The sequence below is a fragment of the Salmo trutta genome, chromosome 24, assembly GCF_901001165.1.
Source record: "Salmo trutta chromosome 24, fSalTru1.1, whole genome shotgun sequence".
NCBI lineage: Eukaryota > Metazoa > Chordata > Actinopteri > Salmoniformes > Salmonidae > Salmo > Salmo trutta.
In genome coordinates this window covers 26,126,856-26,139,050 of record NC_042980.1, presented here as the reverse complement: position 1 = coordinate 26,139,050, position 12,195 = coordinate 26,126,856, and the positions used below count along the sequence as shown (strand labels likewise).

The window sequence follows — 12,195 nt, the reverse complement described above, 5'->3', positions numbered from 1 at the left end:
CAACATTTTTTGAATGGGGCATGCTTATTTAAGATGGTGAGGAAGGCAGTTTTAAAGAATAACCAGACATCCTCTACTGACGGGATGAGGTCAATGTCATTCCAGGATACCCCGGCCAGGTCAATTAGAAAGGCCTGTTTGCAGAAGTGTTTTAGGGAGCGTTTGACAGTGATGAGGGGTGGTCGTTTGACCGCAGACCCTTTACGGATGCAGGCAATGAGGCAGTGATTGCTGAGATCTTGGTTGAAAACAGCAGAGGTTTATTTGGAGGGCGAGTTAGTTAGGATGATATCTATGAGGGTGCCCGTGTTTACGGATTTGGGGTTGTACCTGGTAGGTTCATTGATAATTTGTGTGAGATTGAGGGCATCAAGCTTAGATTGTAGGATGGCCGGGGTGTTAAGCATGTCCCAGTTTAGGTCACCTAGCAGCACGAGCTCAGAAGATAGATGGGGGGCAATCAATTCACATATGGTGTCCAGGGCACAGCTGGGCAGAGGGTGGTCTAAGGCGAAGCGGCAACGGTGAGAGACTTGTTTCTGAAAAGGTGAATTTTTAGAAGTAGAAGTTTGAATTGTTTTGGTACAAACCTGGATAGTAAGATAGCCTGCAGAGTTCTATCTCTGCAGTAGATTACAACACTGCCCCCTTTGGCAGTTCTATCTTGGCGGAAAATGTTATAGTTAGGGATGGAAATTTCAGGATTTTTGGTGGTCTTCATAAGCCAGGATTCAGACACGGCTAAGACATCCGGGTTGGTAGAATGTGCTAAAGCAGTGAATAAAGCAAACTTAGGGAGTAGGCTTCTAATGTTAACATGCATGAAACCAAGGCTTTTACGGTTACAGAAGTCAACAAATGAGAGCACCTGGGGATTAGGAGTGGAGCTAGGCACTGCAGGTCCTGGATTAACCTCTACATCACCAGAGGAACAGAGGAGAAGTAGGATAAGGGTACGGCTAAAGGCTATAAGAACTGGCCGTCTAGCACGTTCGGAACAGAGAGTAAAGGTAGCAGGTTTCTGGACACGATAGCATAGATTCAAGGCATAATCTACAGACAAAGGTATGGTAGGAAGAGAGTACATTGGAGGTACATTTACATTGCATTTTAGTCATTTAGCAGACGCTCTTATCCAGAGCGACTTACAGTAGTGAATGCATACATTTCATTTCATGCATTTTTTAAATTATTTTATTATTATATATTTTTTTGTACTGGCCCCCCGTTTGAATCGAACCCACAACCCTGGCGTTGCAAACACCATGCTCTACCAACTGAGCCACAGGGAAGGCCACTATAACCTAGTCATTGAGTGATGAAGAGAGAGATATAGTCTCTAGAGACGTTTAAACCAGGTGATGTCATCACATATTTGGGAGGTGGAACAACATGGTTGGTTAAGGCATATTGAGCAGGGCTATAGGCTCTATAGTGAAATAAGACAGTAATCACTAATCAGGACAGTAATGGACAAGGCATATTGATATTAGGGAGAGGCATGCATAGCCAACTGAGTGGTTGGGCTGGCTGGGGACACGGCAATTCAGACAGTTAGCAGGCCGGGGCTCGCAAGCTAGCATAAGGGCCTTAGAGGGACGTTACGATGGGGGACAAGTCTGTTTTTGCCTCCTCGTGCGGTGACGTTGATAGTAGGGTTTAGTAGGGTTCCAAGTAGCAGAGGGGTCCAAGTCCAATTGGCAAAATGGGTATAGTGGTCCTCGAAATTGGCCGGTGGATGAGCTAACAGTCCAATATGCTATAGATAGCTAGCAGGCCGCGGTAAGCAGAATGGGCCTTCAGGGGACGTTGCGCCTCAGGGGCTACGCCTTCTTGGAAATACATTCAACACCATGGGACAGAAAAGGTTAAATGCATTGGCCATGCTGTCAATCCAGCATGACTTCTGCCGCGTTCAAAACAACTGGAAACTCTGAACTGGGAAATCCCAGACTTCAGTGAGTTCAATACAACTGGGAAGTCGTAAAAAACAAACTCCGACTGGGAAAATACGTTTTGAATGGCCATCCAACTCAGAATTCCAAGTCGGGCCTATTTGACCTGAAGATCACTGACGTCATGATTCAATCTTGTTTTTTTTACGAGTTCCCAGTTGTCTTGAAAGGGCCAAAAAAATACAGAGAATGCTAGACTTTGATGTCAGTTTGATGACAAAATTTGCCCACACGGACCGTCGCGCCACCTTCCTGTTCAAGTGAGCACAGCACAACAAGGAGTCCAAACGTATTGTATGCTGCTGCATTAATGATGCAATATGCCAGGGAGATATGTATACCGTAGCTAAGGAAGTAATACTAAGTGTAAGTTGTGTAGTAAGCTGTTAATAGCCCATGTGCCTCACCCTAATAATTAGTTCCCATTCCCCCTCATCATTTTGCCTACTGTTTTATATATATATATAAATATTTGTAAAGCGCTTTTCATTATACAGAATAACCTCAAAGTGCACAAAATAAAAAAAACAAATTGACACAACTAGACAGGGCAACTGACATAATTAACCCAGATAACGCTACAAGGGACAAGGACACCAAGGAACACAGCTATCAACAGAAAGCCTTCCTACAGAGAAAGGTCTTTAGGCCTGTTTTAAAGGAGCCCAGAGTCTGTGGTGCCTTCAGGTGGTCATGGAGAGCATTCCAGAGGCTCGGGGCAGTCGAGCTGAAAGCCTGATCCCCATGGAGCGGAGCTTGGTCCTGGGGGCGTGGAGGAGCAGGCTATCGCTTGACCTGCGGGTGGGGTTATGGAGGGAGAACAGTTATTTGAGATAAGCAGGAGGGTTTTGAATTCAAACCGGAATTAGATGGGGAGCCAGTGCAGAGATGCCAGGATGGGGTGATGGGATGGTGTTTCCGCACTCTCATCAGGATCATGGCAGCGTTGTTCTATTGGAGCTTCGGGAGACTCCTGCCAGGGATCCCGATGAAGTGTGTTGCAGTAGTCAAGCCTTGAGTGGATAAAGGCATGGTTTTGACTTGGTGATGCACATGTAGCCTATAGCCTGTTTTAGAGAAATGTAACAATCGAATATTGTAAGAGCTTTCATTGTCTGCTTATATGCCGCCTTTATTTATCCTACGGTTCTGACTTGGTGTACAAGGAGAATACTGTAAGAACAGCCCATGTTATGAATTCTGTCACTGTACATTTAAAAAGTGCTGAATAAATAGTTATATTGACTACGTTCGTCCTAGCTCGCTCATTAATGTCTTAATCAAAGTTACGGATTGCCTCTTATCTGCTCGTCATCCCATTATGCCATAGTTTGTACATCTCAATTGTCAGTAGAAACCACATTTGTTTAAGAAAGTCAGCCATGTTTTTTTTAAAGTCAGTAAATGAGGCTGAATGTACTGTTTCGCTGCCAGACAACGCTCTGCTGTTAGCCAGGTGTAGCATTGGTAAGGATTCACTCCATGGTACTGAAAAGAAAGCTCTGCTATTGAGACAGCTTTATGTGGGCCCTAACAGTTTTTGGGCACCATTTGTCACTGTTATAGTGCAATTCATTGCTTGTTTAGTGTTGTGTAGTGGCTTTGCTGGCATGCATCAAAAGCAATATATATATTTTTTTGCCCCACCAAGATTTACATGCTAAAATCGCCACTGGACCAGACAATAAAAGTTGTGCCGGTCTGGTAAAAATGTTGTCTATTCTAAACTGCAGGGGTCGCGGCATCTCTCTCAGCCATGGTGGAGGGTGAAGCTGTTTGTGTGGGAGCCTGTCCTGTTTGGGACGTGGGACGGAGTCTTTACTACCTGTATGATCAACATCTTTGGTGTGGTGTTGTTCCTCCGCACTGGGTGGCTGGTGGTGAGTTGGAATTTCATTTAATTTCATTCAATACATTTATTTGACAGGGACAATGCACACCAATCAACATTTATGTAAATGTACCAGATTTGGCCAGCTAGCAAGTTTTCAACTGTAGTCCCAGGGCAGGTAGATGTAGGCAAGAGTTTGCTCACCTAGGGGTCTGCATACTGAACAGGCGGACCACAGGCTGGATCCAAACCCAGAGCGGGGTCAATATAGACCACTGGTCCTGACCCCCCCCCCCCCCCCCCCCCAAAAAAAGTGTATAATAGAACTGTCGGGCTTCAACCCCTGGTATCATATGTACACACAAGACATGGCAAAATTTGTAGAATAGCAGGACATTTGCTTACAACTGCCAAATTTCTATCTGCCCCATGGGAAAATGTGTAGAATTGTAGGGAATGAGCATTAAAACTGGAACACTTTCTCTCCTCCAACAAGAGGGGTGTGAACAGTGTGAACAGTTTGGGGTTGCATGGGTTGAGAGGTGAGGGTTTGTTACTATGCCGATAATGACAATATCCACACGGCCCTTTGCCACCTAGGGAATTTGTGTCACTGGACCTTCTGAAATAGTACTTGAGTTGCTCTGCCCTACGGTGTGCACATGTTGGTTCTATAGCCCAGCACTAAAACACCTGATTCAACATGTCAAGGGCATTGTGATTCATTGATTTGTTGAATCAGTAGTGTTAGTGCTGGGCTGATCTAGACATACAAGGACCTGTTCCATATATTGTATGACTTTCTTTTTGTTTTTTTCTCTTGATGATGTAAGGGGAACCTAGGTGTATTGCTAGGTATGCTCCTGGTATCCGTGGTGGTTATCGTTGCCCTGGTAACAGTGATGTCAGGCATCGGCGTCTGTGAGCGCTGTGGGGTCGGTAGTGGTGGAGTATACTCCATGATCTCTACTGTCCTGGGAGGAAGAGTAGGTGGGACCGTGGGGCTCCTGTATGTTTTCGGCCAGGTGAGAAACACCATGTGTGTACATGTTTTCATTCCCCCTTCATCCTCCTGCAACCCTTTGCATGTGGTAAAGGACAACTTACCTTCAGTCAACTCACATTTAAAAACAAAAATTATATAGCTAAATAAATAAAAGAAGAATCAATATATGTTTACATACAAGATCTCATGTATGTCTTCTGCGTGTGTTTTGATTTCAACAGTGTGTGGCTGGAGCCATGTACATCACAGGGTTCTCAGAGTCTATCGCCGAGCTCCTGAGCCTGCAGAGTGAGTGGGCCGTTAGAGGGATGTCTGTGGCTGTCCTGCTCGGCCTTCTGGGTATTAACCTCGCCGGGGTCAAATGGATCGTCCGTCTCCAGCTGATACTACTGGCCGTGCTGGCTGTCTCAACGCTGGACTTCGTTATCGGGACGTTTTCCCACCTCGACCCAGGTGTGTTGATGGCATAGCCTACAGTAGGCCTGCTGATGTGATCTGCTTGACAAATCTCCTGGACTGTAGTGTATAGTGAACTGACAGAAGGGACTTTAGTGCCAGGAGTGGCACAGTGGTGGTGTGAGGAGTTGTTCTTTTTTAGCCTAGATCAGTGGTTCTCAAACCTCTCCTTGGGGGACCCCCAGATGTTTCACAATTTTGTTGTAGCCCAGAACTAGCTCACCTGATTCACCTAGTCATGGGCTTGATAATTTGTTAACTAGTTAAATCAGTTGTGCTAGTTCTGGAATAGTTCAAATACATTGGGTCTCCGAGGAGAGGTTTGAGAACCACCGGCTTAAATCACAGGTTCAATTAACAATTTTGTCCAGTAGGTGTCACTGTGGCATAATATAGCCTGGAGGATAACCACAAGCTTTCTCTGCACTGCATTTACTGTAAACTTCAGAGTTCATCATTAGCCATCTCTCAGCCCTTTAGCTTAGTTGCAAATGTACTGCACCTCTTACTTCATACTCGCCATACTCTTATGCAGTAGTAGTAGCCTATAAACATAACTAGTTCTTCCCCTTGGTCAAATAAAATCAGAAATGTTTTTGGCTGTAGAGAACCTTATAGGCTCCCCATCACAGTTTCACATTTCAAGACTGTGTGTGTGTGTGTGTGTGTGTGTGTGTGTGTGTGTGTGTGTGTGTGTAGTAGCTAATGAACAAAGATAATGCATACAGTAGAAAAAATGAATCAGGTGCTTGAATGAGGGACTTACCCCAGGACACTTCAACTGGTGACTATTCAAGAAAAGAAAGAAAAAGGAGCACTCTGTTTCTGCATTGATCTGAAAGATGTAATGCATACAGTAATCAGTGATGAGGCAAGTTTGATTGACTCAGGCAGCAGTCTTGTGTAATGTTTACCCAGAATGTTTTTCATGATGAGGATATGATGGGCGTGGTTTAGCCAGAATTTTTTTTCTTTCCCCGTCCTTCAACCGGAAGTTGATCCCTGCTCTTCCCGTTCTCACTGATTATCCACTTCCTGTCCAGTCAAAGGGAAGAGAACAGTCTGCATTTCAAATGGCACCCTACTCCCTGATTGTGGCAGGGGCTATCAAAGTGGGGTCTGCAGAGTTACTGCAGGAGGTCTACGGTCAGATTTATTATTGTTACAAATTTTTTTGCGCTTCTTTTTTAATGAATATTACTAACAAATTAAAGTGTCTAATACAATGTAATAATATTCATGTACAATTTATGTTCTTAACCCTGGGCAACATGGGCCTGTGGGGCTCACAGGGATATTGATATGAACAGTACTCCACCAATTATACATTTTTCAAAAAATATATATTTTTACATAAATGCAGTGTAATTTAAGCTTTAGAACTGAAAAGTTTGCTCTGCCTCATGGCAAAATGTGTAAAATTTCCGAAATTTGCTTTAAATCTCTGCCCCGTGACAAAATTCACTCCGATGCCAAGAGGCTGGCTTTGTAAATGGTATCGGCAGACATCATAGTAAAACTCCTTGTAGGCTGTTTTTATTTGTGATCTGATTACGAGGGGGTCCCTGATATATTTGCAATCACAAAAGGTGTCGCTGGACCCAAAACGTTTGAAAACTCCTGTATAGGAGAATAGGGTGCCATTTGGGATGCAAATACACAGTGTTCCAGTAGGAGCTGGGTGTTTCTCCTTTCTTTCTCTCAACAAACCACAAAGAACACTACGTAAATGGTGATGGTGGTGGTGATGGGGGTTGGTTTAGTTCAGGAAGCTGAAACCTTAAACCTTACCCCAGACTTTTGCACACCATGTCTCTCCTTTCCTTTCCAGTCCAAACCTCTCATCCCCAATGATCCTCTCTTTCTCAGTCAGAACCCAGAGCCCAGGTCTGGATCCCAAATGGCTACCTATTCCCTGCATAGTGCAGTACTTTTGACCAGAGACCTATGGGAATAGGGTGACATTTGGGACGCAGCCCAGAGCTGCCATAGGGATCACATCTTGTAGTTATGGCCTAGTGAAACTGATGCCCAGGTCTTTCCTAATAAGTTGCTGCTGTGTTTTGAGGTGATCTCATGCTTTGGCACGGAGCCACCCTGTCCTCCAGTCTAGGAGAATAGGACTGCGTCTGAAATGGAAACCTATTTCATAAATAGTACACTACTTTTGACCAGGGCCATTAGAGCTCTGTTCAAAAGTTGTGCACTCTATAATGGATAGGGTGCTATTTTGGATACACCCTTGGTTGGGGTATGTACGGCCAGGCAAATGTGTTTATAGTTTGATAACACTTTAGATCAGACTATCAGACTGGTGATTTTAGTAGAAGGCCAGCTAGGCTGGTCAACATAGGGTCAAGGTGGTCTCAATGGTTAATGCTGTCTTTTATGGCAAGATATATGTATTTCTGGTCATGGATGAAGTAGATGAAATTCTGAAACTGAAGTGTCAAATACAGCAGGTTTCAAGAATGACACATTTTCTCATTTAGATAGGTTGTCTATGTTACGGAAATGTTGTAGTAAAGCATCGGTTACTGCTTGTTACACTACTAACAGCCAGATGGTTGCAGTTTTCTTTACCTCATCTACCTGCCTTTATAGTGCCTTACTGACTGTGATTGAACTCTTAATGTCAGACAGCTAAGGCAGTGTAGAGGTCTGAGAGGTAAAGGAATGATTAGCAGTTCCTCGTGGAAGAATCCAGAAGCTCTATGCCACTCACAGTAGTGCCATAACTTTGTAGTGAAATATAAATACATTTGAAACATCTTCTAAATCTCTAACATTTCTGCATCGTTATCCTGACACTGACCTGTACTCTGTGTGGGAAAACTAATTATATGAGTCAAATGGGAATACGTCTAACCCTTTGAAAGAGAGAACACGTTTTGATTTGTGAAGTAATCTTAACCTCCTTCCCCTGTTCATGTAACTGTTTAATGATGTAGTCTGACAAGTCATTCCTGGCTGCAGTAGCGTGGTCTGACTCTCGGGTAGAAAAGACAGACTCAGTAGTGTGTACACTGGATGATAAAGTCGTCATCTTCTTCATAACTAATATAATAATTATCCTCTGTCCTCACATTATAGAGTCTGTGAATCATGCATGTGTTCATTTATTTAAGCAGGGGAATATAAGGGTATAATTCCTGTAACCAAAGGTGTTGTCACTTCATCACAAAACACCATCTGCCACTCTCTCTCCTCTCTCTTCTCCCCCTTTCACTTGTCCCTCCTGATCTTCATTTGAACTCTTTTCCAGATTGAACAGACAGGAAGTTCCATAATGTGTTTCGTGGTTTGGGTGGTAGGGTGTTAACCGGGCTCACCCACATTTTTGGACAATGAAAAAAGAAAAGGCCGGAACACAAATTTGAGAGAGCTGCTCTTGAGACCAAGCGCCAAGTCATCACTTCATGGGATATTATGAAGGGTCCTCCAATCAGAAGATCAGGGGCTCTTTCCAATGAATAGTGTCCTGGTTGTGGGTCATATCCAACTAAATAAATAGAAAGTGAATTATAGGATCTCTATGGTCATGACACCATTCTCCAGTCAGCACGCATGCATGCTTTTTAAAAATGTATTTGTTTACCTTTGGTCAGTGTGGGTGAATGAGAGGAGTTGGTAGAGTTGTGTCGGGTGAAGTTGGTGTGTGTTAACACCATGATGTTATATAAGGGTTGTGCTCGTGGACACTGGGGTTGTGTCCCAAATGGCACCCTATTCCCTATATGGTGCACTACTTTTGACAAGAACCCTATCGGGCTATAGGGAATAAAGTGCTGTTTGGGAGACAACCTGTCTGGGCCTGTCTGTTCTGTTGTACCACAGTTACATTATCATTGTTTGGATAGAGAGAAGTCTCAATTGGTTATGTAATGTACAGCAATTTGGCGGGTATTGTTTTAAAATCTGGCCTTGTTACTATAGTTGCCAAAAGCGAGGTCGGTGTTGGTTCGTTTTGTGGTATTGCTGCAGTGTTAGAATGAGAGAACATGAGGTGCCTCTCTCTTTCTCTCAATTACATTTTTCAAGTTAAGGGCTTTATTGGCATGGGAAACACATATGTTAACATTGCCAAAGCAAGTGAAGTAGATAATAAACAAAAGTTAAATAAACAATAAAAATGAACAGTAAACATTACACCCACAAATTTCCAAAATATTGTGTGTAAATAGTCTCTCACTCCCTTTCTCTCTCTCTCTCTCTATTACTGTCTCTCTCTTACTCACTCTCTTTCTCGCTTTCTCTCTCATTCTCTCTCTTTCTCTATTTATTAGTTTCTCGCTCTCTCTCTCTATTTCTCTATTCGTTTGTTGCTTTCTTTCTTCCTTTCTCTCTCTCTCTCGTTTCTCTCGCTCTCTGTTTCTCTATTTCACTCTCTCGATCTCTTTCACTATTAGTTTCTCTCTCACTTTCTCTTTTAGTTTCTCTCTCTATTAGTTTCTCTCTCTATTAGTTTCTCTCTCTCTTACTCTCTACTACTGTCTTCCCTCTCCCTTACTATATATTTTTATTACTGTCTACCCCACCTGTTAGACAGCCTACCTAAACCCTTCAATTGATTATTCTAGGTTAATTCCCAAACCATGCATACAATACAAGACACTGTGATAACCACTGCCGCACCTCACACAGTCAATTCCCTATCAGAAACAGAGGTTCCATACTCTGGAATTCCTATCTTCACATTGCCAAAACATCATCATCATCCTTCAATAACTTCAAACATGGACTGGAGGTCACCCTGGTGAACCAAACTACCCAGTAGTCTCCTCCATGTAGCCTAACTCTCACATTCACATGTACACACACACACACACACACACACACACACACACACACACACATAATCAAACATGCTTTTTTCTTGTATATTGAGTATACTGTGCCTTGCAAAAGTATTCATCCCCCTTGGCGTTTTTCCTATTTTGTTGCATTACAACCTGTAATTTAAATAGATTTTTGTTTTTATTTCATGTTATGCACATACACAAAATAGTCCAAATTGGTGAAGTGAAATTTAAAAAATGATCTTGTTCCAAAAAATTCTAAAACATTTAAAAACTGAAAAGTGGTGTGTGCATATGTATTCACCCCCTTTTCTATGAAGCCCCTAAATAAGATCTGGTGCAACCAATTTCCTTCAGAAGTCACATAATTAGTTAAATAAAGTCCACCTGTGGGTAATCTGTGTCACATGATCTGTCACATGATCTCAGTATATATACACACCTGTTCTGAAAGGCCCCAGAGGCTGTAACACCACTAAGCAAGGGGCACCACCAAGCAAGCGGCACCATGAAAACCAAGGAGCTCTCCAAACAGGTCAGGGACAAAGTTGTGAAGTACAGATCAGGGTTGGGTTACAAAAAAATATCAGAAACTATGAACATCCCATGGAGCACAATTAAATCCATTATTAAAAAATGGAAAGAATATGGCACCACAACAAACCTGCCAAGAGAGGGCCGCCCACCAAAACTCACAGACCAGGCAAGGAGGGCATTAATCAGAGAGGCAACAAAGAGACCAAAGATAACCCCGAAGGAGCTGCAAAGCTCCACAGCAGAGATTGGAGTATCTGTCCATAGGACCACTTTAAGCCGTACACTCCACAGAGCTGGGCTTTACGGAAGAGTTGCCAGAAAAAAAGCCATTGCTTAAAGAAAAACATAAGCAAACACATGTGGGAGACTCCCCAAACATATGGAAGAAGGTACTCTGGTCAGATGAGACTAAAATTTTGCTTTTTGGCCATCAAGGAAAACGCTATGTCTGGTGCAAACCCAACACCTCTCATCACCCTGAGAACACTATCCCCACAGTGAAGCATGGTGGTGGCAGCATCATGCTGTGGGGATGTTTTTCATCGGCAGGGACTGAGAAACTTCTCAGAATTTAAGGAATGATGGATGGTGCTAAATACAGGGGAATTCTTGAGGGAAACCTTTTTCAGTCTTCCAGAGGCACAGAGGTTCACCTTCCAGCAGGACAATGACCCTAAGCATACTGCTAAAACAACACTCGAGTGGTTTAAGGGGAAACATTTAAATGTATTGGAATGGCCTAGTCAAAGCCCAGACCTCAATCCAATTGAGAATCTGTGGTATGACTTAAAGATTGCTGTACACCAGCGGAACCCATCCAACTTGAAGAAGCTGGAGCAGTTTTGCCTTGAAGAATGGGCAACAATCCCAGTGGCTAGATGTGCAAAGCTTATAGAGACATACCCCAAGAGACTTGCAGCTGTAATTGCTGCAAAAGGTGTCTCTACAAAGTATTGACTTTGGGGGGTTGAATAGTTATGCACGCTCAAGTTTTCATATTTTTTTGTCTTATTTCTTGTTTGTTTCACAAGAAAAATATGTTGCATCTTCAAAGTGGTAGGCATGTTGTGTAAATCAAATGATACAAACCCCCCAAAAATCCATTTTAATTCCAGGTTGTAAGGAAACAAAATAGAAAAAATGCCAAGGGGGTGAATACTTTCGCAAGCCACTGTATAATATACATTTATAATTAGTATGCTCTGTTTAAATGATTTGAAAAAAACTTTTTTGGTACTTATTTGTATATTGGGTTTTGTGGTGTGGTTTTCATATAGGCCCTTTTAGATTTCCAACCTCATCTGCACACAGTTTTTACCAGTTTAAAAAAAAAAGCTGTGCTATTTTTTCTTTCACTGTTTTTCTTTTATGCGAATAAATGAAACTTAAAACCCTCTCTCTCTCTCTCTCTCTCTCTCTCTCTCTCTTTCTCTCTTTCTCTCTCTCTCTTCCTCTTGGACTTGGACTGAAAAGGGTGGATAAACATGTCATTAATCTGAGAGAACAAAGATAACCATGAGGGAAATGCTTGAAGCTCTTATATAGGCGGGTCTTACAGATTTGACCATCTGGATTAAACCTTTTAACCCCACCAGAACACGGCTACGTCCC

The 12,195-nt window shown here is 42.8% G+C and overlaps 1 protein-coding gene across 1 annotated transcript in view; it reads left to right on the top strand.

Moving 5' to 3' along the window:
• Window positions 1-12,195, top strand: part of slc12a8 (solute carrier family 12 member 8) — a 34,009-nt gene that overhangs the window by 11,965 nt on the left and 9,849 nt on the right. The window contains exons 3-5 of the mRNA XM_029711613.1: window positions 3,689-3,835; window positions 4,620-4,811; window positions 5,014-5,245. Coding sequence (XP_029567473.1) covers window positions 3,689-3,835; window positions 4,620-4,811; window positions 5,014-5,245 — 571 coding nt within the window. The remainder of the gene's footprint in view (window positions 1-3,688; window positions 3,836-4,619; window positions 4,812-5,013; window positions 5,246-12,195) is intronic.